The sequence below is a fragment of the Falco biarmicus genome, chromosome 1, assembly GCF_023638135.1.
Source record: "Falco biarmicus isolate bFalBia1 chromosome 1, bFalBia1.pri, whole genome shotgun sequence".
Classification (NCBI taxonomy): Eukaryota; Metazoa; Chordata; class Aves; order Falconiformes; family Falconidae; genus Falco; species Falco biarmicus.
Window position 1 is genome coordinate 104,027,601 of NC_079288.1, and position 25,066 is coordinate 104,052,666.

The 25,066-nt window shown below is 57.4% G+C and overlaps 2 protein-coding genes across 3 annotated transcripts; one reads left to right on the forward strand and one right to left on the reverse strand.

The window, feature by feature from the left end:
• Positions 1-913: 913 nt before the first annotated feature.
• On the reverse strand, positions 914-5,276 carry BTC (betacellulin). 2 transcript variants are annotated; one of them, XM_056348837.1, is made up of 6 exons: positions 5,112-5,272; positions 2,177-2,272; positions 1,777-1,894; positions 1,500-1,646; positions 1,110-1,217; positions 914-1,018 (listed from the first exon to the last, which is right to left on the reverse strand). In XM_056348837.1, exons 1-5 carry the CDS (start codon positions 5,185-5,187, stop codon positions 1,112-1,114), a joined length of 543 nt encoding a protein of 180 aa, XP_056204812.1. In that variant the 5' UTR covers positions 5,188-5,272; the 3' UTR covers positions 914-1,018; positions 1,110-1,111. The 2 variants fall into 2 exon arrangements, with proteins under 2 accessions (XP_056204812.1, XP_056204823.1); XM_056348848.1 differs by lacking the exon at positions 2,177-2,272 and having other exon boundaries at positions 5,112-5,276.
• A 3,584-nt stretch (positions 5,277-8,860) lies between these two features.
• PARM1 (prostate androgen-regulated mucin-like protein 1) lies at positions 8,861-24,273 on the forward strand. Its single transcript, XM_056326570.1, has 4 exons — positions 8,861-9,000; positions 19,908-20,618; positions 21,362-21,440; positions 22,051-24,273. Exons 1-4 carry the CDS (start codon positions 8,952-8,954, stop codon positions 22,133-22,135), a joined length of 924 nt encoding a protein of 307 aa, XP_056182545.1. The 5' UTR covers positions 8,861-8,951; the 3' UTR covers positions 22,136-24,273.
• Positions 24,274-25,066: the final 793 nt, after the last annotated feature.

Genomic DNA, 25,066 nt, shown 5'->3' on the forward strand with positions numbered 1-25,066 from the left:
TGACGTGGAGCCCCCACAGCCAGGTGCCAGGTCATGCTTCGAGTCGGGACTGTTCCTATGGCTGAAATGGGGAGCTGCTGGGGACCCCCAGCATCACAGGGTCCTGGGAGGGGACACCACAGGGTAGGTGCTGAAAGCCACCGGTCCCTGCCCGGGCACCTACGGGGTGTCCCACACCGGGGGTAGGGCAATGAACCGCTCACCCCTGGTTGGCAGGGCAGAGCTCTGCGGCCACAGCAGCCGGGGTCCGGGGACGGCTCCCGCTGCCTGTCGGCAGGGCATAGGCCCGAGCTTCAGGCAGCGGCCAGTGCCGCCGCTCCCGCACCGGAGCCCGACGGCGGGGGAGAGGGAAGGGGACGGTTTCCACAGCCCGGCAGCGGCCACCTCCTGCCGGGACCGCGAAAGCCGTCCCCGGGGTCGCCTCGGGGAGACAGGACAGCCGGGGCAGGCCCGCATGCACCGGTGCCCGCTCGGCCCCTGAGAGGGGAGGCAGGGTGGCGGCACCGGGAGCAGCCGTGGTGGCCCGGCGGGAGCCCCGGCAGCGCCCCCGGGACCCCGCGCCCGCCACCGCCGCGGCGGCGGCGCCCCCTGGCGGCAGCGGGGGATGTGAAGCCTCGGGAGCCGCCGTGCACCTGCCCCGGCGCGGCGGCGTCCCCTGGCAGGTACGGGGGTAACACGGCGCGGCGCCCCCTATCGGTTCCGACGCAGCACCGCAGCTCTCCGTTACCGGGGAGACTTTTCCACACCCGGTTGGCCCGGCCAGGGCTGGGGGCTGTGCGGGACGGGGAAAGGCAGGGCCCCCGCTTGGGGGGGATAAGGCAAAATGGCGGGAAAACATCGCTGGGGGGGGGGGGCTTTGGGGCCTGACCCCCCCTGATGTGGGGGGCCTGTAAGGACCATGGCGACACGTGGACACCTTTCCGTCACCCCTTTATTCAAGCCGTTGTAAATTTTAGCCCTCGCCCATCGAACCAGCCGGTGCTGCTGTCCAGGACCTGCCTGCAGGTACCTGGTGCTCCTGCAGAGAGAGAGCAGGTCTTTGGCCTCGGTGTCCCCCCAACAACATTGGGGGGTCTCCCGTCACACCAGACTTGGCCGCCCACACCCACCTTCACACGATGCCCGTCTCCAGCACGTCCTCACTTTTGGAAGGCAAATTCTTGTTCAACGTCTCCATCTCTTCCGCCTTTCTCTTCCTACGCTGCTTCCGACAGTGGCTGGAGTTAATTAGTAATTAAAAAGGGGAAAACCAAAAAGGTGGAATGAGGCATGGCAGCAGTGCTGCTCCTCCTCCACCCTCTGCTCTCCTCGTGCAGGAGCCATGCAGGCTGCAGTTTCCAGCCCCGAAGCAATGCCCCGTGCACCTCCCGGCACCCTCTGAGCCTGCACCCCGGCCAGGGCAGCCCACACCTGCCCGAAGCTGGCAGAGGTGGGCAGCATTCCCTCCTAATCCAGAGCTGCCTCTTCCCTTCCCACCCTGTGTCCCCCTCTCCACGTACTGACTGCAGAGGCAGGCGGAGATGATGAGGATGATGAGGGTGACGATGGCAGCGATCAAGGAGATGATCACGATCTGGCCCCGGTCGCCTCTCAGGTAGAAGATGTCCACCCTCTCGCAGCGAGCCCCCGTGTAGCCTCGCTCGCATCTGCCCCGTGGCACAGGGAGGGTCCGAAACACTGCCATGGTCCCCGTGCCACCATCGTCCCGCTCGCCCAGGGCCGACGGGCACAGCACCCCCACCCTGTGCCACCACGTCCCTGCCACCAGTGACTTACACACAAGCTGGTGCGTTCTCAGCCACAAGGAAGCGGCATCTCCCTTTGACGCAGTAGTGACTGTACTCCTCTGGGCACCTGGAGAAGTGACCCTGCCGCCTCAGCTGCGTCACGTTCCCTGGGGGTGACAAGGACAAAGAACCCCCCCATGGGGCGTTACGCTTCTGCTCAGAGACAGCAGCATCCCGGGGTTGGTCCATCCCCACGGCAGGTCTGAGCGCGGCCAGCTGCACCGAGCTGCCAGCACATGTGTCCTTGGCCTTGGCGTCTCCCAGCTCAGTGGGTGCCACACGGCTATGCTAGACAAAACACCCTGCCCCTCCTCCACCCCGTCCCTCTCCCCCACAGTGCCCATCCGACACTGCCAGCTCCCTCGAGCATCCTCGCCCCGGTGCCTTACCCGTGCAGCCTTTGGCCGTGTCGCAGGCCAACCCCTCTGTGCCATGGCTGGCGGTGACATTGGTGTCGGCACCCACGCAAGTGAAGAACGCCAAGCCTGGAACGCAGCGGAGGTGGCTCAGAGCAGGGGCCTGGCCACAGCCCCCACCCCCACCCCGGCATCACCGCCACCACCGCCCCACCGCAGCCGCAGGGAGGGGACCGGCAAAGGGCTCCGCAGCTGTGCCCATGGCCCCCCTTCCCTGCCAGCATCAGCTTTTCCCCAGGGATGAGGAGAAGGGAAAGCCGGTCCCCGCCTGCCTCCTCCGCCCAACAAACCAGGGGTCCAGCAGCCAGCGGGGTGGGTGTTGGGGGGCACAGCCCTGCCTGCCAGCAGCCAGCAGCTCCTATGCCCAGGGAGGGATCCCCAGGGATCCCCAGCTTGCTGCGTTGCCCTTTTTGAAAAGCCTGGGTTTCCGAGCTGGGAAAACCACAGCAGCCACAGGAGCGAGGAGATGGCCATGCTGCCAGTCAGCACCCACCAAAGCCCAGCTGTTCCCAGTGTGCGAGCGCTCAATCCCCATCACCACCATCGCTCACCGCTGCACCCGGGCTTGGGATACCTGGCACGAATCGAGCTGGGAAAGCGACAGTCATGCTCGCCGTGGCCACGGGACGAAGCCGAGGAGCTGAGGGCCAGCTCAGCCCTGGCACGCCACGGCGGCAGTAACCGGATCGCTGGCATACCAGCACTGACTCAGCACGGCCCGCTCCCAGCCTGGCCCTCCCCAGTGATTTACCCCGCTGGGTGGCACCCAGGGGAGCGGGGACAGGTCCTGCCTGATGGGGCAGGGTGCTGGGTGGCTCCCACGGTGGTGGCACGCTGAAGCCGGGGGGTGTTTCCATCCAGAGTGGGTGCACTTTGCAGCTCGGCCACATCAAGGCCTCCCGGAGAGAGGGAAGTTTGGGCAGCTAAGCCTGAGCAGCCTCATCCCCGGTATGCATTGTCCCACCCTGGCAGCAGCGGGGGGGGCTGCCTGGCCAAACCTCTGGTGTCCCCCTGTCTCACAGCAGAGCCGTTCCCAGCACACGCATCCCTCCTGGCTATATATAGCCACCGCCACGCTAACGACGTGCTTTGGGTAACAGAGCTACAACCAAGCCAGGGCTGGAACTGCCGGGTCTTCGCCAGTGAGCATCCCCTCCCCGGCCCAAAGAGCCCGGTGGGGACAGACAGCCCACCGCCCGGTCTGGGCCAGGCAGCTGGGTGGGAGCTGCCTGGTGGGAGCCAGGGGATGAGCCACGGGGCGGCTGCCCCACTGGGAACCAGCTGCGGGCAGCAGGGACACACACATGGCGGTGCAGGGAGGGAGGCTGACTTCACCCCTGGTGACCGAGTTTGCAGCTCGGTACGGAAAGATCTCCACCAAGATGAGATCCCCACCCTTATTGCAACCAGATGCAGAGCTTTGGCATCCTCCGGGCTGGCAGCCCCTTGGCGAGGACCGCCCCGGCAGCACCGCCAGCTCAGGGGGTGTGGGGTGTGTGTGCCCCCTGACACCCAGATCTCAGCGCCCAGGAACTGCAGGTGCAAACCACTTCATCCTTTTGATGCACGGAGAGCCCAGCTCCGCTATCTAAGGCTGCACCCTTTCCTGAGCTGCTGGAGATAACCCGGGGAATCATCCCAAACACCGGATTATTTTGCCGTAACACCCTCTGTACTCCCTCGGGCAAGCCTGAAGTGCAGAACAACTTCCCAGGGCATTGCCTTGGCGTGATGGGCACCCCAGCCCCAAAACAGCTTGGCCACCCTTGATTTCCTCCTCCCAGCACAGGTTTGGCAGGTTTTGCCGAGCACTGTCACCAGCCCTGCCAAAATGCCAAACCCGAACTGCTCCCCACAGAAGGGAAGCCCCCCCTAAAAAAACACCCCGAGGGCTGCCGCTCTCTGCCGGGGGGGGGGTGCTGCCAAGCCCGGCTGATAACCTGCGGTTATCTCCTGCCAGCCCGAGCAGGCAGCTGCCTGCTTTGCCCACTGCCCATGCACTATGGAACTAACACTGGGATGCTCACGCACTTGCTGAACAGGTACCGGCTCCCCCCTCCCTGGCATTCCCCCTCCCCAGCATGCCCCATCTGCAGCATCCCCCATCCCCAGTGCTGCCTAGGACGGCCAAACATAGGTGTTCAGGCATCTGTCAGCAGCGTCCCACCAACAGGTGGTAAAAGCATCCCAGCCCTGCTCCAGGGTCCAGCCAGGATACCCCAGCCCCATGCTGGCCCCATAGGGTCCAGGGATTCAGAGCCAAGGTGCCACGACAGAGAGGATGAGATGGTGGGGAGGAGCAGGATGGGACCTGGGGGCACATGGGGGAGCACTGGGATGGGTGCAGGGAAGCATGGGGGAGCACAGGGACAGGAGTGTGTAAATGTCAGGCTGGGCATGGGGGAAGGACTGGGATGGGATTGTCCAGGGGGGACAGGGAGTCACTGGGCTGGGACTGGAGAAAACACTAGGGTGGCCACGGTGAGCACTGGGATGGGACAGGGGCAGCAGCGGGATGGGGTGGGACAGGAGGGATACAGGGGAGCAGCGGGATCAGAGTGGGGAGCAGTGGGATGGGATGGGACAGAGGGGATACAGGGGAGCAGCGGGATGGGATGGGACGGGGGATACAGGGGAGCAGCGGGATGGGATGGGACGGGGTAGATACAGGGGAGCAGTGGGATGGGACAGGGGAGCAGTAGGATGGGATGGGGGGGATACAGGGGAGCACCAGGATGGGACCGGGGGAGCACCGAGACGGGACGGGGAGGCAGGCGGGGGATCACCAGCTGGGACCGGGCAGCAGCGGGACCAGCCCGGGCTGGGACGGAGAGAGAAGGGGGCCGGGGGTGGCAGCGGGCAGGGCCGGGGGGGGGCAGGGGGCGCAGCCCGGGACCCCCGTGCTTACCGGAGGCGAGGGCCAGGCAGAGCAGCAGGGTACCAGGGCCGCCGCCCGGGGCCGGGGCCGCCGCCGCCTCCTCCATGCGCGCCGCCGCCTGCCCGGTGCCCGGCGGCTGCGGGGCGGGACGGGGCGGCCGCTGCCAGCACCAGCGCCCTCCTCCGCCTCCTCCTCCTCCGCCGCCGCCTCCGCCTGCCCGGCTCCCACCCCGCCGGACACGGCCCCCGGCGGCCTGAGGGTGCCCCCTGCCTCAGCCTCGCTCCCCCACGCGTGTCCCACCCACGCGTGCCCCCTCCCCACGCATCAGCCACCCTGCCAGCGGCAGCGAGCGCAGCGGATGCCGAGCAGACAGGTGCCTTGCCCCAGCATCCCTGGGGATTCGGGGAGCCAGAGGGACCCCCCCATCTTGCTTTCCAGGCGGGGGGGTCCGGGCGTTCCCCTGCCCAAAGGGATAGTGGGCGAGCCTGGCCTCACCTCCCCAGAGCCATTTATCCCTGAGCAGCGTGTTACGGAAAGGGAAATTTATTCCTAGCGAGCTGCTATAAAACACCCTCCAAAGCCCTTAGCGGGGGATGACGGCAGCCACAAATTATTTTGTGAGGGGCTGTGCCTTGGCACAAGCCTCCTGCACGTTGGCCTTGGGGTGGGTATTTTGGCCTTGGGGTGGCTGGGACAGTGTTTCTGGTCCCCCAGGCGATGTCCTGAGGAGCAGGAGAGTCCTGTGGGGTTGAGGGTGTCCCCCAGGATGCTGGCATGTCACCTCCTGGCATCTGGGGATGCTCAGCAGGGATTCAGCGCCGGGAGCTGATGCTGTTCTGGCCCCAAGGAAAGCAAAAGGGCTTTACTGGGCAGAAAGGAGCGCAGGCAGGGAGGGGTGGCGGGGCTGCTGCCTGCTCGGGGGCGTTACAGGCATGAAATAAGGGAGTGGAGGGTTCTGAGGTGGGGGGAAATGAAAGACTGGAAAGAACGGGTGACCTCAAACCGCAAGCTGGCAGCTATTAATGCAGGTGCTGGCAGCCACCCAGCCATGCCATTTGGCCACCGGCCAGGGTGCGAGCGAGCTTCCGTAGCCCCGGCAAGCCAAAAAACTCAGCTGCAAGCTCCGGCGTGCCGGTGCTGCAGATCCCTCGGCTCACGGCTACACCAGCTCCCAGCTGGCCGCAGGGGGAGAGCCCAGCCCTGGCCCCCCAAAAACAGACCATGGGTGCTAAACCATCAGAGCAACGCTGCAAAGCTCCAGTGGGGACAGCAGGGACCTGGGCAAGACTGGGGAGACTGGCAACTGGCACCTGGATGTGACATGGTGCCAGCTAAGAGAAGCTGGCTTCATCCTGGTGGGGCGGGCAAAAGCAAGGAGCTGGATGCTTGTGCCCACCAAAAGAAAATGGTTTCCCTTCAGCATCCTTCATATCTGGACAAAACTGGGGAGAAAAAGCATTTCAAAGGGATTTTAAAAGACCCTGGAGGTGTCACCAGAGGCAATGGGTTCCATTCTCCAGTAGGAGCAGGGAAGGACTGGCAGAAGGTATCTCCAAAAAGGCACCTTTTGCTGGCCCTGTGTCCTCTGCTCTCACTGTCACCATGAGTATCACACCTTCCCTGAGGGAGGCCCAGGGACCTGTGTGGCCAAGTGGGTGTCAACCCCAGATGTGGCCAGGCAGAGCTGGCCTTGCCAATGAGACCAGGCAGAGGTGGCCAGGCAGGTGTGGCCCTCCTGAGGTGTCCATGTTGATGGGTGCAAGTAGAGGTGGCTAAGCAGACATGGCCATGCTGATCAGACCAGGCAGATGTGGCCCTACTGGGGTGGCTATGCAGGGGTGACCATGCCAGTGAGACTAGGCAGAGGTGACCAGGCAGACGTGGCTAAACAGGTGTGACCATGCTGGTGAGATCAGTCAGGTGTGGCCCTGCTGAGGTGGCTGTGCAGAGGTGACCATGCCAGATGAGACCAGACAGTGGTGACCATGCTGATGAGACCAGGCAGAGGTGACCATGCTGAGATGTCCATGTTGATGGGTGCAAGTAGAGATGGCCATGCTGATGAGACCAGGCAGGTGTGACTAGGCAGGTGTGGCCCTACTGAGGTGGCTGTGCAGAGGTAACCATGCCAATGAGACCAGGCAGAGGTGACGATACTGATGAGAGCAGGCAGGGATGACCATGCAGGTGGACACCTCAGCAGAGTCACATGTTGATGAGTGCAGGCAGAGGTGGCCATGCTGATGAGACCAGGCAGGTGTGGCCCTACTGAGGTGGCTGTGCAGAGGTGACCATGCTGAGGTGTCCATGTTGATGTGTGCAAGTAGAGATGGCCATGCTGGTGAGACCAGGCAAGTGTGACTCTACTGAGGTGGCTGTGCAGGGGTGACCATGCCAATGAGACCAGGCAGATATGGCTCTACTGAGGTGGCTGTGCAGAGGTGGCCATGCCAATGAGACCAGGTAGTGGTTACCATGCTGATGAGACCAGGCAGAGGTGACCCATGCTGAGGTGTCCATGTTGATGGGTGCAAGCAGAGGTGACCATGCCAATGAGACCAGGTAGGGGTGACCATGCTGATGAGACCAGACAGAGGTAGCCAGCAGATGGCAGCTGGAGCCCAAGGATGCCTGGCAGGGGCCTTCAAGGCTCACACAGCCCAGCCCTTGGCACCCCAGCACCCCACCCAGGCACCCAGCACCACGGCAGGGGGTGGTGGCTGTGCCCTGTCCTGCCCTCTCCTCGGAAACCTCCTGCTCATGGGAACACGCAGCACCTTCTGCAAAAGAAAGTAAAAAAAAAGCGTGGGAAACCAGGGGCAGGGAAATTGCCACACGGTTCCCATGGCGCCAAGTTCCCGCAGGATAACAGCATTATTTTTCTTCCTCCTAAGCTGAGAAAAGGTTTCAAGGAGACCTGTGATGCTGATGCTGCCCGACGTACAGCAAGGCAGCCGGTATCCTGGCCGCTCCAGAAATGCCAGCAGACTTGGAATTTGTGTCCTGCTGTTTTAGGCCCGGGGCCAGGATCCATCCCGAGAAACTGCCACATGATGCGACAGAATAGATGGCTGCATAACCCCGTTAAAGACAGCCTGGCCGCGGCCTGGGCTTGCTGACATCCTTGTCCATCATGAGCCTGCAAAAGCCTGGAGAAGATGAGCTTGGCCTGAGAACATTCCATCCGCAGCAAAGCGCTTTCCAGAAGGAAAGGCATAAAAAATGGCACTTGTATCTTGCTGTGCCACAGGCATCTCCTGGCTGGGTGCTTCGGGCACCGGGAGCTGCTTTTAGGGAGCCGTTCGTGCCGTGGAAAGGCAGGGCGCTGGCTGCCTGTGTCCCCTTGATGCATGTACCTGGGGTGCCCCCCGGACCCCCTGATGTGATGCTGAGCAGTGAGGGCAGGCAGCGCAACCCCATCCAGCCATGGCAGGAGGGGGCCTCTGTCCCCCGACCCCCGAGAGCAGAGGGATGCCCTGGCAAGGTGCATTAATTTCTTTACAACCGTTAAGTTGTACCCAGGCAGGAGCCGGCGTGGCCCTGGGAAGGCACGGGGCACAGCGGGCACCCGAGCACCCGGCTCCGTGATGCTCCGGTGCGGTGCTCAGCACCCAGCCCCGCTGCTGGGGGCCCAGTTGCCCCCCCCGGGCAGGCACCCAGCCCCAGTGCCCCCCACCCCGGGGCAGGCACCCAGCCCCAGCGGCCGCCCCAGCCCCTCGCCGCTGCCGCAGCCGCCCCTCCCGCCGGTGCCCGGTGCCGGCAGGTGCCGCTGTCCGCCCGGGGCCGCTGCCGGAGCGGGGCGGCGGCGGGGGCCGGAGCGGGGCCGGCCGGGGCGTCCCTCCCGCCGCGGCTGCCAGCGCCGCCGGCACCATGGGCTGCTGCTGCCGCCTCCTCCTCGCCCTCCTCCTCCTCCCGGCAGGTAAGCGCCCACCGCTGCACCGGGCTGGGGGGGGGGGGGGGGCGGGTGGGGTGTGTACCGGTACCGGGGAGCCCCGCGGGTGGGCTGGGAGCCGTGCGTGGGGGTGGGAGGGCAGACCCCCCCCCTTGCCGGGGACAGCCCGGCTCCCTGGCGGCAGAGGCAGGATGCCCGGGGACGGGCTCCACACAGCCGGCACCCCCACTGCTCCCAACCGCAGCCCCGACACCCGTGGGGCCAGGCGAGAGGGGCTCTGCCCCTCTTTTCCTCGACCCCTGCCCCACAGAGGGGTCCCTGGCTGGCCTGAAGCCGGGGTGCAGCAGGACAACTTCAGGGGACCGCCAGCAGCTCCTTGGTGGCAGCCCCCCACCCGGGCTGGCACAACCCCCCCAGCCTCGCACCCCCCTTCCCAGCACGGTCACTGCTTTGAAGCAGCTTTTATCACTCGCCCCAGCCTTGAGCAGATGCTTCTGCACACCCAGCGCCTGGTGCTTTTCCAACCAGCCAAAGGCATCTCCCTCCACCTGCCCCCCGGCAATTTCATGCCCCCATTTCATAGAAACGCCCCGATTTGACATTTTTCCCCCCACTACAACAGTCAGAGGAGACAGTTCGGTCCCCGGCCAGCCCAACAGTGAGGACTTTCAAATGACAGCAGGCACAGGTTATCCCTCTGTCCAAACTGGGTTTTTAATAAACACCACAAAGAGCTGCTTGATCAGAAACATGAAAAGCACACTTGCATAACCAAGCGACGGGGACGTGCACAAGGAAAAACACACTGGGCAAAGCTGCTGTGAAACTGCCACCAGCATGCAGCAGCGCGAGGGGCAAGGCTGGGCGAGGTTTTGAGCTCCCTGTGGAAACCCACAGCCAGCAGCCGCGGTCCCACACCGGCAGCTGGGGAGGTCACATCTGTGGGGACAGCAAAGCATCATCCTGGACCACATCACCTTGTGGGAGACCTTCCCCTGTTCAGTGACCCCACTGGTGCAAGAGGAGGGAGAACCAGCTAAATCCTTCTCCTTGGGAAAGGGGAGTTTGCCAATATGCTCTTCTTTCTGTACTTTCCAAACAAGCGCATTTGGGAGGGATGGGGATGAACCTACATTTTGCTCCGCAGGGATGCTGGGGATGCTGCTCACCTCCTTTGCGGGCTTCTGCCTGGCCCCGATTCAGCCGCCGCCTTGGCGAGCGGCTCCAGAGCAGCCAGCCGCTGCTGGGAGTCAGCCCTCAGCCACTTTGGGGTTGGGAGGCGGGTTTTTCCCAGTGCCTGGGCCAAACCCGAAGCTGTTCCCACGACCATCCCTCTCTAAAGCACCAATGCTTGGCAGAAAAGCCAGGAAATATTTCCCTGGAGTACAGTCCCGCAGCTCTCGGGCTGCTCCCAAACACCCCCAAAGCCCCAGATCTTTCGGGTACTTTCTACAACTTTTTTGTCCCATCAAAATAACACTTAAAGATATGTATTTATCACCCATGAGAAAAAAAAAAAAAAGCATGATTTAAATACGTTTCAAGCTCATTCTTTGGGGCTTAGTGATAAAGAGGACGTCACTGGGTAGGAGTAATACAGGGCTGAGCTTTGCCTGGCCACATAATGAAATAATGGCAACTTGCACAAGGAAGTTTTTATCCTGTTATTACTTCTTACTCGGGATGTAAATTCAAACCTGCTTTGCTTTCCTGAAGTGATGCCCAGCCCCATACGCACACCTGGTCGCCGCAGCCCCAAGCCTGCTCTCCCATATAGCAATTCACCCTGCTCCAGTGGCTGAGGCATTTTAACGTCCCTGCAAAAGGGACCTTTCAGCTTTAAAGGCTTTGGGTGCTTCTGCAAGGAGCTTCCAGGGGGGAAAAGCTGCTTTTTGGGGGCACCACAGGCTGTTTTCAGCACTCCTGGCCCCACTCACCTCTATGTGAGCTGGAGCACAGGGGAGATGGGTAGTTAATTATTCACTCCCAGCCTAAACAAGCAAGCAACAGCTTCAGCTTCTAATCCCAAAGGATGCTCAAAACCCCCTCTGCTGAACCCAACTGCTTCCCCTCCTGGGGCAGGCTGGGATGGGGCTGGTGCATGTTTAAAGCTGCACCTAGAAGCCGTAATTAGCAGCCAGCCAGGAAAATTAACTGGTGTTTGTTCACTTGGGCAGAACTGCTGTTTGCAACACACCTGGGCAGCTCAAGAGCCATATCAAAGATATCTGCCCGGGAAAATGCATTTTGAGGGGGTCCTAGCCCAACTGCACAGGCAGGTCTCTCTGCCAGCCTCCCAGCCCAAGGAGCTGACACGGCTCCTCCTCTGGTGGTGCAACATCCCAGGGAAATAAGCACAGCATACGCATATTTGCGCATTTCAGAAATATAACATGTGATATCTAAAGTATTTTTTTATTTATATCAAGCAAAAATAATTTTAGGAAGAAGCTGGTGCTGCAAACTCTTGCTCTTAATAAGGGCAGAAGGCGGCACCAAGAGGAACAGTTCCCACGCTGCCCAGCAGCCTCCTTAGGCCCAGCAATCGGCTAACGCCACCAAGGCAGGTGACCGCCTGCCAGCACACCCCACCCCAAGGGGGACAGAGGGCCCTGCCAGTCAGGGGTTCTCCAGGAACGCAGAGGCCTTCCACCCCAGGTCCTCAGCAGACACCTCTGGCTGCATGGGTTGACCCGTAGCCACAGGTTGCTTTGTCACTCAGCAGGAGAAAAACCTCTGAAGGCTCCTCTTCACCTCCTTCTCTGCTATAATATCATTGCAACTTCAGGATCAAGTGCTTCATGAGTTGAATAATTAAGCAACGCTTAGCTTTGTGGAGGGAAACATCATGTTTTCTTTGCACAGAGGGTGGTGTGGCCACCCAGCCCTGCAGCTGCTGTGAAGGGTAGGTTTGCTGGGCACCCAACAGCCCTTGTTGCTGGGTTTGGCCATGCCGGGAGATGGTTGCCTGAGAAGGACTTGGTCACTCACCCCAGGCAAGGAAGAGCTGGTCATAGGGACCATGCAACATGCAGGCAACTGCCTTTATTTTAAAAGTCAGCATTAGTATTTTTCTCTGGGAAGAGCGGTGACTGCAGGGTGGTGAAGCTGTCCACCTGGTTCCTCAAGAGCCATCTGCTTGCAACAGCTTTCCTCAGGGTTTGAAGAGCGTGCAAGAGTGAGCCAGGGCTCCTCCACACTGGCTCCTTACTCCCATGCAATAGGAGCAGCATCTGCTGCTCCCAAACCAGGTTGTGACCCACCAGCCAGCAAAGACCTCACCTGGAGCCTCTCCTCTCTGGCTTGCCCAAAGCCCCCGCCTTGACGCGTTTGGGTGTGGGGATTTTGCTCTTGCCTTTCACAAGAGGCAGGCCAGGCATCCGCAGGAGATGCTGGTACAGCCCCTACATCCAGGGGGTTGATACAGGTGGATTTGCTCAGTAGCAACTCTCTGGTGGAGGGCTGCATCCTCAAGGAGGGCTGCCAAGGGACATCCCCAGGGTGCCCTGGCCAGCTGCATGTTTGGGACAGCCTCTCCCTCAGGGATGGGGCCTCTGGATGGCGAGGGACACGTGGAGACAGCACAAAGATTTCCATTGCCATGCTGTTCCTCTTAGCTACGGAAAGCTTTAGGCTTCAGAGCAATTAGACCTAGACCACTTAACGACCATGCAAAACCAATCACACAGGAAGCCAGTACAGCTCAGCAGTAAATCAGAGCAACTGCTAATTTATTTGGTCTGACAGCCTTGGCTTCTTTACGCCATTATCAGATAGCTTTGCCTTTTACCTGTTGATGTTTCTGGCCCCTGGTGTTCTCACTTGGGTTCTTCCTCCTCTCGCAACCGGTTTTATACCCTAACCCACACAACCTGCCATCGGAAAGCTGGCAACAGCAGGAGCCAAGCAAGCAGCAGCGCATCACCCAGGGGTGGTCCTGCTAGTATTAGAGGTCACCAGCATGCACATGCAGTGCCGGAGCTTTGCTACAGACCTGGAGCCACCACAGTGGCCCTGGTTTACTTATGGAAGCTTGACAGCAGCCAGACATGTCCCCAGGATTTACCATTTCCCGGTACCAACCCTGCTGGATGTTGCCTCTGGGATGGCGTGGAAAGCTCGTTGGTGTGCAGAGCTGCCCCTAGACCACCCCATCATCCTTATTTATTGGGGATAACACGGCAGGGCTCTGCAACAGTGCCCTAGAAGCACAGAGGCAGAAGCTCAAAGCCCAAGACAACGACCACATCCTCCCTCTTACTTCTGCCATACCAGTACAGAGCTCAATCAGAGCCTTGTTTACTGCAGCCAGGGCCCTCCAACCAGCGAAGAGGGAGGTGAACACCAAAGCCTAAATTACATAGCGACAGAAAAGGTGAGGCAGCCCAGTGCTGAACAGCTTGAAAAACAAGTTGAACCCAAAGCAAAAACCAGTTTTATTTAGCCTCAGCCACAACAAGGAGACCTTTTGCCGTCCACAGTCAGATGCTAGCAGTTCTATTGCTAAGAAGCAACAGCACAATCGCACCTGAGCACGAACAAGGGGGAAGGGAACTGCAGAATAACAGCACAAGGTATGGGAATCCCCAGCTACAGAAACCAAAGCCAAGCCAACAAGGTCATGAACAGGAAGTCCTCACCCTATATTTAAACATAAATTGTTTTACTGCTCTGCATCATTTAACCTGGTAATAAACCAACGCATACTGCAGGACCAGAGCAGGCAGGGATGCTCTATCATCATTACACGGTGAGAAGCAGCATAAGAAATGACCTGTAGAAGGTCAAAGAAGATTGTGCACCATCAAACACATCATCCAGAGTGAGCCACACCAGCTTACCTTAGCCTTTAGGGTCCGGTTACTCCTCTAAAAACGTTGAAAGAGAACCTCACTCCATGCACATGCTTTCCTCCCCTAATACCATCATTTATAAATCATCATCCATAACACTTTTCCCAGCAATACTGTACAGAAAGGACACAGCTCCAGCCACCAGCTTTTATGCTGGAGCCCCAGCTGCGCTAACAGCCCCTGAGCACCCCAACAAGCCTCTCCTGGGACCCCCGATCCACGCACCCTCTGCCGACAGGGTCAGGACCTTCACTGAAGCTCAGGCTTCAGCTTTTTGTCTTAGCTGTCTGGGGGTGGTGGTGTACATACACACATACATACAGGCTGTATGTCCCTGTAGTGCCGGGTGGTACTTAGATCTGTGTTGTGTGTAAGTTGTCTCTAACCTGTTCATCTTTAACATTCTGATGCTGCTTCTAATTATCTCCTGTGTTGACCCCAGACAATGTATTTCCTTATCTTGAGCAGAGGATGAGGCTCTATCAGCATCCTTCTTTGCCTACTCTGCCTAGATCTTGTGGGTCTATGGTGAAATTAATAGGGAATTTTGCTTTAAGGAGTAGTATGGTCCTTAGTCTATAGCTTAGGTGTGGCCTTAGTCATATGCCTTTGTTAGTGCCTGCCCCAGAAGCAGCTGCTGAGCTGGCACGGAAAGTGGTACCTGACCTTGCTGCACCAGCACAGCATGCTGTGGGTGCTCCACAGACCTTCTGGTTGCAGTGGCTTAGTCTCCTTCTGTTGCTTTCTCTTGTTCAGAAAGGGTGGTTTGGTTCCTCGTGCAAGTACAGTCAGGGCAAGCTGCTGGGAGGGAGGCAAAAATAATATTCATGGTGCAGAAACTTTTATTATCCCTGAGACCTCGGCTGCTAGAGGAGCATCACCTCCTGCAGCTGGGGTACGGGTGCCTTAGTTAATTCAGGCTGAGAGTAGGCATGTGGCGTGTGGGTGAGGTCATGTGGACCTTCTGGTAGTTACATCAGATGTGATGAGTCATAAAGTGAAGCTCGTTAAAAGCTCCATCTCTGCTTTATCAGTGGATGTTTGTTTGCTGTGGCACGGCTGCTCCATCTGATGTCATTCACTTGGGCTGGAGATGTTCCCTTGGTTTTTATGCCATCTTTCAGCTGGCAGAACAATTTAAAAGGTTGCTGCAATTGCTTCTGGAGTACCTCAGAAATGCATTGCTGGGGAGGCTGCCAGCCAGGTCCGGCAGCTGCTTCCCGAGCAGAGCACGAGTGTTCAACTCCTGCCAGGGTGAGACCCCCACCTCTGTGGTGCTCGCAGAAGCCAGAAGAGCACGCAGGTAGCAGAAGGAGGTAACCCATCAGGTGGGAGCGTCATGCCTTGGGGTGGCAGGTGATCAGGGTTAGTAATCCCTAAGAGTGAGATATTTGAATTATAGGGGTTTGGGTTTTTCTTTTTCTTGGCTGTTTTCCATACTCCTAGGGAAGGCAATCTAGAAGAAGGACCTTTGGAAGCTCCTGTGGGGTGGCAAAGTGTGACACCGCTGTTTTCCTTGTCCTGGCAGTCCCCTGCCTGTCTGCTCTGAGCTGGATTCTAGCAGGGTGCTCAACTGCCTTAAGTGAATTAGATGGGCAAATTCCTCAGGGCTGAGCTATCCTCAGTATCCTTTCACAGCTAACATCCTTTGGTCCCTCTGACAAACCCATGTTTGAAGATTTTTTTAGCCTTTGAAGTCATGTGGTCCTAAAAGAAGTTTTCTAGTGTGGTTTTTTTTTTTGTCCCTTATTCCAGCGCACTGCTCTGGTTCCTGCTCACAGCTGCAACTACTACAGACCAGGTGCTGGTAAAAGAAGAAAACCCCCACCTTGGCTTTTCTTTTCCTTTCTGGATGTGTTGGTAGATGACTGGGCTTGCTGGGTGCTCTTCTGGCCACCCAGCTCTGCGGGGACAGGCAGCACCCACCTGTGGGGCAGCCTGTCCAGGAGCTGGGTGCAGTGGCGTGAGGATGCGTGGAGCTATCAGCCAAGGGGGTCCTCAGCCATGTCCTTTTTCTCCCCCTCATCCTAACCCGGTTCAGAAGCAGCCTGCGTTGCCTCCAGGGTCCCAGCTGGGCTTTTGCTGTTGCGCGCAGGGGCACAGCCTGTACGTGGGGGGGTGATGTGCTGTGGGTGAGAGCCGGGTCCCAGATAACCTGATGGAGATGGTGGCTCGGGGGGAGGAACAAGAGCATAGCAGAGGGCTGGCACAGGCAGGGCTTGCTAGCGGAGGTTAATGCAGCCCAATCGACCTGGAAACCAAAGCTTGGCTGGCAAAGATGCTGCAGGAGCAGGGGAAGATGGGGAAAGCCAGGGCTGAGCTGAGCAGTGAGCTGCCTTCGGCTGCACTTGCTCCCTTGGGAAATGTTCCTGTGACCTGTGACCTGCTTGGCTGGGAGCGCTCAGCCAGCGGCCAAGGATTGTTCCTGCAGCCGGTTTTGGCTCGCCCTCTGAATGTATACCCTTTAGATATTATCGGAAACTTCCTGACTCATCCCAGCTGGCAGTATAGCCAGCTTTTGAAGGTCCCTGTTGGTTTGCCTCCAAAGTTCAAGCAGATCATGAGCTCTGCTGACCCCAAAGCACAAGCAAGCAATGTGGGGTACCAGGATGGCTTTGCAGAGAGGTGGCAAGCTGCCTGTGTCCCAGAGAGACTGGAAGCACCTACATTTAGAGAGGTAATAAACTGTCCAGGTGCTACCAGCCCTGGGATGCTTCTGCTGTGCTTGATGGAAAGTGCGACACGCTATGGGCTGCAGGCTCTGCTATGTGTTGAAGTGGCACATCTGAGCCAAGGTGTGATGGAGAAAGGGTTATTTTACCGAAATACGTGGGTGTTGCACCCTGATCTGAAGAGCACCAAGGGTGAAGGGATGCTCAGTTGGGGTTTCAGCATTTCTAGTGCCCTCAGTTTCCACATAGCAGCTGATTCCTGCCCTGGATTAGCCATCTCCAGTGCAAACCTCTTAAAACACCCAAGTGTTGTGCTCAGGGCATGCATGAGCTGTGAGCTCCTTTTGGCAATGCCGTGTCAGGTCAGCTGGGCACCTCCCTCACATCGCTGCTGACTGGTGTAGATTGGGGCAGGGGGGGAAATTAGCCCAACATCCGAGGTCAGAAGTGCTGGGCCAGAGTACCTGGGTTCTTCACTCATGCCTTGATATCTACTTGTATTGCTGATACGCCTTTCCATCCATGCATCTCCAAAGCAGACCCTCTGCTCTCTGGCAGAGACCTCTTGCAGAAGGCCCATGGTGTTAAATCTTTGAGAAAGACTCTGTTGCCCGATGTTCCTCATGAATCCAGCCAGGGATTTCATGTCCCACCCTTGGCCATGAAAACCAGCGGGCTGTGCTGTCCTGAGCTTGTGGGTGATGGCACCTTTGGCTCCTGTGATGGGGGAGGTTGTGGGCTAACGTGCTCGAAGTGGCACTTGTACCTTCTTTCTTTTAAAAAAGGCGATGCAGTTTCAGCAGCCTCCCTTCTTTGTACTCTGCCACTCAAACAAGCGTGTTGGGAAGACTGTATGGGGATACTCCAACCTGGTCAAGAAAGGGCAAGGGGAGGTGTCGGTGTAAAAATGAAAAGGGCACAAATCAACCACATGAACCTCAGTATCATTGAAGAGGCAGGTTCTTGCATCTTGTTTCTGGCCACTGCAAGTGATGTACCAAATGGTGCGGGTCCCTGGAGGGTGCTCTGGTGCTCTGGACGTCCCACCCCCCTGGCATGGGACCTGCCACTTGCTGCCTGTGGTCCATCAGCCTGGAGAGCTATGCAAGAGTATGGAGCAGCACAGGGGGGAATATCTGGTTTTATGGTGTTGCAGTGTCTGAACTGATCGAGGGAGCCACCAGCCTCTGCAGGAGAAAGGGAATGGGATGCATGGGGACCCATCAGGTTTGCCGGATGGAGCCAGTGCTGTGGGCGGGCTTTGTCCTGGGGAGATGCTGTGGGTGAAGCCAAGCTGTGAAAACCAGTGCGTTCATCCGAACTAGCGGCTTTTCAGCTGGGGATTATGACAGTATTGCAGCTCAAGTTCACATGCCAGTAACTCCCAGGTATTCACCAGGAAGCCTGAGATGTAAACATCTTGGGATGAGGAAACCTCAGAGTGCCCTGTTGACAGCAGAAGCTTTGTGGGAGCCTGGTATGTTTTGAAAAGCTGGGAAGGAGGAGATGGGATGCCTGGGTGCTTCCCCGCTGCTGTGGCAGGGCTGGCTATGGAAACCATAGGTGCTGAGCTAGGTGGCTTGTTTGGTAACCAGACTCCAGCTTGTCATCCATCTCCTCTTCCTTATCCCAAGGTCTATCTGCCTTGCGCCTCAGCAGACAGAGAGCCTGAGGAGCATGAAAGTTCCGAGGCATCTCCAGGTGCCTGTTGCTGGGAGAAGAGCACCCATGGCCTCAGTCCCACCTCCTAGACCTTCCTGCCTGGGAAATGGGGTCCATCACAGCAGTATCTACAGTGCCAGGGGGAAAAAATCCTCTGGGTCAAGCATCCGATGGACTTGTGCTCCTAAATGCCTTGGGCTTTAGTAGAAGCCTCCCAGAGCTGGCTTTGAATCCCTGGCCAAGCACGTTAGCAGTGTCTAAACAGAAAATGCCTTCATGATGGATGTGCTGTGCACCCAGCACTTGCTGCAGCCAGCTGGAGGTCCTCAGCTGAGATGTCCCTTCTGCTGTCCTCCTCCACTGAAGGCGTGCAGCCTGAGCAAAGCTGTAGTAGACACCACCAGTCTTCTGTTTACCCTGGCAGCTGAAAACACCCCACACCACCGGTTGGTGAGTCCCTGCTCACCACTGCTTCATCCCACCATTTTTGCACGCGGGTGGTCTTTTCATCTCTCCTTCAGTGTGAGGTGCTGTCCGTGCCCTGGGAGCCTTGTGGCTCTCCTGGGCGCTCAGCAGTGAGGGGCTTTGCTGGAGGAACCCTGTGTTGCACAGCCCTTGCTCCCAAATGTGAGTCCTTCCCGTGCCACTGCTCCTTGGTGCAGCTTTATGCACAATGAAGAGTTGTGTGTGGGGCCAGCAACAGCTCTGTCCCATCTGCACCCATCTCTGGTGCAGGTCTGGTCCTTCCTTGCTCCCTTGGGTGTCACCTCCATGGGTGGCATTTCAGTTAGATGTTGAAGGGACAGCATTAGCTTGGTGGGTGGCTTGGTGATGGGGAGAGAACCTTTATGTACCCACCAGCGATGCCCATACGGTCTGCAAGCTCTGCTCACAAAGACCTACCATGATAGGCATCTGTGCTCTCCGTGTTCTTGTTTCTCACCTAGGTTAGCACCAAACTCCTGTCTCTGGAACAGAAGTGGGAGTTTGGCTTCAGGGTTCCCACAAAACCAGCATTTTCCTGAGGTTTTTTTTGTCCTTAGCACTCACAGAATTAGTTCATTGAGGCTTGTTTGTACTGGAGCAAGTCCTTGCTCTTCCCTATGCTGGGCTTGTGATGTTCTGGGGGTGTAAATAAATGAATGCATGAGAATAAAAATCCATCCCGATGTCACTTAGTGTTGGCATGCTCCTCCCTTGGCCCAGCTGTGCTGAGGGATCTTGCTGCTGGTGCTGGCCCAGTGCAGAGTTTAGCCCTAGAGAGCAGAAGGGGCTGGCAGGGGAGAGAAGAAAAGCCCTAGCAGCCTGCTGGTGGGGACAGGGGAAAAAATGACTCATCTGCATGCTAAGAAATGGAGACAAATGAATGAATGCACAAGGAAACGGAGGGAGAGGAGAAAGAGGCATCTTGTGTTATCATTCCCAGCTGCACGGTGGTGGTTGCTGCCGAGGAGGAGCTTGCTCCCCTGCTGCTTTGCTGGCTGCTGGGAGGAGATGCTGGGAAGATGGAGGGGGTGTTTGGGGACAGGGGGTATCCCAGCCTTGGGAAAAAAAGCTGTTGACCCATGCCAGGGCAACTGGTCTGGTTTAAACCTCACCTCTAGCTACGTATATATATTTCCCATCTCTTCATTTCAGATGGCTCTCAGCATTTTAAAAACGATAAACTTATTCCCAGCTTCATTCCCAAACCCCAAGTTGCCCCAAGGATGTCCCCATTATTAATTCCTCTTTGTCTTGCTCCTAGGACTGGGTGATGAACCCACAGCATCACTCCTCACCCCTGCCAGGCCCCCCTTCCCCTCCGAGGGGATCCCAGCGGGGCCGGGCTCCAGGGATGCAGCTGTCCCCACGCCAACTCCTGGCCAGCCCTCGCTGCTCATGTCCACGGGACCTGCTGGAGATGGGACGTCTTCTGGGCTGGCAGAGGGAGATGGCCACAATGCCACATCAGCGGCAGCACTGTCCCCTGCTTCTGCTTCTGTCACTGTGAGCTATGCCACCACATCCACCATCACCGCAGCAGACAGCCCACCCGTAGCTTCCAACCCCAGCTTGGTGCCACCAACCTTGGAGACAGCCCCAGGTCTTCGGACAGCAAATACCGCCAGCTTGGCAGGAGGCAGGGTGGATTTGGGGACAACTCCCAGCCCCAGTGGTACAGCTGCATCCTCCTCTTCCTCCTCTTCCCTCTCCACCGGCGACCTGTACTCATCCCCTGGGACAGTCTTGTCCTCACCACCTGTCCTCATGAGCTCTGGCACCACCCAGCCACCGGCACTGACCAAGGATGTCCCTTCCTGGGGGACGCTGGCCATGGCATCAGGCCTGGCCGTGGAGCTGACATCCCCCCCAGTGACTGCAACAAGCCCTCCTGCAGCCGAGGCCACGGCCACCGGCAAAACCACCCTCTCCACTGGCATCACCATGGAAGAGGTCCCACGCGCCTTGAGCGCAGGTGAGCACCACCGCTCTCCATATGCATATGTAGAAATAATGTCAACCTCAAGGTGCTTATCTAAGAGGGGAAGACCCCCCAGATGGGAAGGGAAGAGGTAGGCAGCTTTCTGAGAGCACCATTCAGCAAAAGCTGAGCTTCCCTGGAGAAGCCTGCACCATCTGTTCCACCAGTGGAGACAGGGAGTCCTAGATCCCAAACCTCAGTTGCCCGGAGGCGTGAATAAAATCCTTAGCTGTAAATTTGAGCTGAAACATTTAAGGATGAGAGGAAACAAGTGCCTGGATGGTGGGTGCAGCCTGAGCTAGGAAGATGTAGGTTTTGCTTCTCCCTCCTGGAGACCTCATTAAGCTGATGCCAGCTTTCTCCTGTCCTCTTCCGCAAGCTCAGGTAGCTCCGAAGTGCTTCATAAGGCCAGAAAAGGGAGGGATCTGGAGGTTTTTCTGGCCTTGGCTCAGCACTAAATGCTGCCTGGTGCTGAGAGAGCATCAAGGAGCCAGGCCATAGTCCGCAAGCAAAGCCCAGCTATGGTTTATCCCAGTCCTCCTGCCCTGCCTTTACGGGAAGGGGGTTGTTACAAAAAATATAGGGATGCCCAGCATCCTCCGGAGGAGCTTTGGGAAGTGGTGAGGGAATATTCCCCCCAGGCAGAGACGGCTGGTACAGGTGTACCAGGACAGGCCGGGGTGTGGGGCTGAGACTGGGGGGGCTGAGTGCTGCCCTTTCTGTTGGACCCTCTGCAGGGAGCATCGTGGCCATAACTGTGACGGTCATCGTGGTGGTGGTGCTGGTTTTCGGGGCAGCAGCGTACCTCAAGATCAGGTAAGGCTGTTTTGGGGGCAGGGTCCTTGAGCTGTGCCCCACACCTCACCCCCCCACCTCCCCGAGGCTGCAGCCCCTCTCACCACCTCAAGGGTGATGCTCAGGGGCAAAGCCCTGGGGAAATGCTGTCCCTAAGCCCGGCAGGGTGATGTGCAGACCCCAGCAAGGTTGTATTTTCTACCACGTTATATTGAAAAGCAGAATTTTTCTCCCTCATTTTACAACAGCCTCACTCAAATGCCAGAGACGCTGTTCAGCATAGTCATAACCAGTAATTATCCCTAGGGCAAGCTGCTACCACGGGTCTCACCGTGACTTAGACAATAAACAGCAGCAAGGCCCAGTGCTGAGCATCTTTAATGAGGCTTTGACAACAACTAAGATGAGCAAAGGTCTTGTTTTTAATTCCTTGACATGTCCCAGTGTGGTTTAATAGGGGCAAAATCCTGCCTGGGCTTATTTGCTGTCCTGATGCTTCCTGCTAAAATATCCCAAACCTAGTACATGCTTTTTTTTTTTGCCTTTTTTTTTTTTCTTCACCCCACAGTAAAATAAGTCATAAAGCACCAAAGCAAGCAGTAATGCCGGGTGGTTTGCTTTCCTCTGGCAGGCACTCCTCCTACGGCAGGCTTTTGGATGACCACGACTACGGCTCCTGGGGCAACTACAACAACCCCCTCTATGACGACTCCTAGCAGGGATGAGGAGGAAAAAAAAAAAATAAATTCCTTAATTTATAACCGCTTCTGCAGCAGAACATCCGCTGTCGAGGAGATGCCTGGGCACTGAGCCACCGCTGCGGGCAGGATCATGGTGTGTCCGGTGGATGACAGGCAACTGGAGGGCGGGCGGGTGTGCAGCACCCACAATAAACATGAATTTTGGCCTTTGCGTAGGAAATTCTGGGTCCTGGAACATGTCGGCCACTTGGTTTGTAGGCAAGGGAACCCAAATTCCCCAGGGGGAAGGGTGGGGGGAGGATGGAGGTTCAGCCAGTGCCATGGCATCCTTTGAAATGCCTCTGCCCCACGGCTCGGGGGGGACACAGTGGGTGCTGAGCCAGGACCAGCAGTGTGCAGCAGTCTCCCGTGCTTTCACATGCCCCTTCCTCCAAAATCACCTCCCTCCATCACCCCACTACAAAATCCTTTGCCTTGCCAGGGGCCATGAGCAGTTACGGGGCTGCTCCATTGCTGCTCCCTTGCTTTTCCTGCAGGTGCTTCTGTGCAGAAGATCGTAGTTTCATTTTTTTCCATTTAATTGTGGTTTTTTCCCTCCAAACGCAGCCTGGGAGCCTGTGGGAAGATGCATTGACCACCCACACTCCTGGGTCGAGAGGTGCCCCATTTCACACATGTGGGTGCTTGCTCTGCAGCTTTATTTTTAAAACTTGGCTGCTAAAACACAGCAACGTGGTTTTTTTCATCCCCAATTTCTGCATTCAGCTACTAGAAGCAGAGGGGTGGCTGATGGCAGGGTTGGTTTGGGGAGGGGATGCTCACCCTGGCCCACATCCCCCTGCTCAGCCACTTCTGCCTCTGGCTAAATCCCCTGTCAGCGAAGAGCAAAGCCCTCTCAGTGTGGCCTTAATAAATAAATCAGCACTAAACGACACTGCAAAGGTTTGGGGCATCCCAGCAGCCCCCAGAGCTGGTCACCATCACCCCAGGGGTTGTGGACAGGCTGCTTCTCGCAGACCCTCAGCAAGATGATGGCACCACCGAGTTTCTGGAGGGGTTTTGGGGAAGGCAGCATCATCCCTGCACAGGTTGGGATGCACCAGTTTGCAACGTTTTACACCCCTGTTCTCCGTTACCAACTGTTTTCTTGCATGGGGAGGGCATGAGGTTCACTGGGCATCCTCCAAGCTACTCTTTGCTGAAGGCCTGAAGCAGCAGGGCACTGCCTGCTATAGGGAGGGCAGCCGAGAAGAAGCTGCTGTTCCCTATGGGGCGCAAGCAGACGAGGCAGGAGAGGCTCAGGCCATCTCACCTGAAACGCAGGTGTCTGCTTCAGCTTATTTGGCATTGGCTGCACAGGCTGGGAAACAGGCTCTGCCGTTTGCCCTGGCTGCTAAGCGAAGTGTCCCCGGGAACATCAAAGCTTGGGGCATTTGCATGATTGCTTCCTGCAACAGATGCATCATCTCTTGATTTTCATCAAGCGAGTGTAATAAACCCAGCTGGCACCTAATAGCCACCTGAAAAGGTCAGGAGAAATGAGGGCACCTCTTCCAGCTCTGCTTCCCAAAGGGAAATGCCATCATTATCCATTTCCCTTTGCCTTCTGAGCCTTGTTTAGCCTCTTCAGTAGCCCATCCTCTTGCTTCCCTTTCCATGTTAGCGCTGGTCGGGTGGCTGGACAGCAAGATGTCTGCACAGGCTTTGCCAGCACCAAGGCCACCTGCTAAGCCGTGGGTGTTGAGCTGCTCCTCCCCCGCTTCTAGTTCAAACGGTAGAAACAGAGAATAAAGAGCATTATTAGATATCATATATAAAGAACAGTCATTGCACCCTCAAACCACCAGCAGCCCGGGGAACTGCTGGGGCTGGGAGTGTATATGGGGTGAAATTTATGGCTCTGTATCCCACTCGCCTTCTTCCCTGGGATAGCAACCTGCCAGCTGCTCGCTGTTCCAGCCAGGCTCCGGAGAGATGGGATGTGTTTAGGGAGGCAGGGGGAGAGAAGGGAGCATGATGCTGAGGCATCACAGCAGTGGCACAGGCTCTGAGGGTGCTCGGGGTGAGCAAAACTCCCTCCTACCTTTCTGGCAGCCAAGAAGCAGCAAATTAGGCCACCTTGGCTAATAAAAACCACAAACTGAATAAAAAAACCCCCACTCTTCTTCTGTTTTAATAAATTTGATGGTACGGTGCTGTATTTGCCCTCCCCGAAGCCACACAGAAAAGGCTATCCCTTGCCCCTGCTGGCAAGAAGTGGTCCACCGGGGAGCCCCTCTGCTTTGCTTGGCTTTAAAACCCTCCTGAGCTACAGCTCAATATTGTCCAGCAACAGCAAAGAGCAGGCATTAAAAAAACAAAACCATCCCAAAAGTATTAAAATGTCACTCACTTTGCTCAGATGCTGCTGCATAAGTGAGGGAATAAAGGGAGAGGAAAAGCCATCACCGTTACTTAAAAAAAAAAAAAAATCCCCAGGGGAATCAATTCCTTTTTCACAAAGGAGAACAGAAATCCAGTGTCATCTAATGCAGGACACTGAGTTTCTAGGAGGAAGGTTTGGCCAAGAAACTAAGCCAGCCCTCGTCAGCATGGGCTGATGGCACATGCAAATTCACACTTCATCCTGGCACCAGTGGTGACAACCAGAGATGCCACCTTGTCCCCAGCGCCACGCAGCTGCGGGTCCACAAGACTGACACACAGGGTCCGCTTTCCTGCTCAGCCCTATGCCTGGATTGCTTAAAATGAATGAATCTCTCTTTGCCTTCAATGCGAGGAAGAATGTGTACATATTTGGGGGGATATCCTGGGGTGAAAAGAGGTTCTGCGCTTCCTGCAAGAGCCTGGGACCAGAACCCATCCCAGTGCCTTCTCTTTGCTCCTCGGTGTGGCGTAAGCAGCAAGGCAAAGCCTCTACCCTATGGCGCTCAGCTGGTGGGTCAG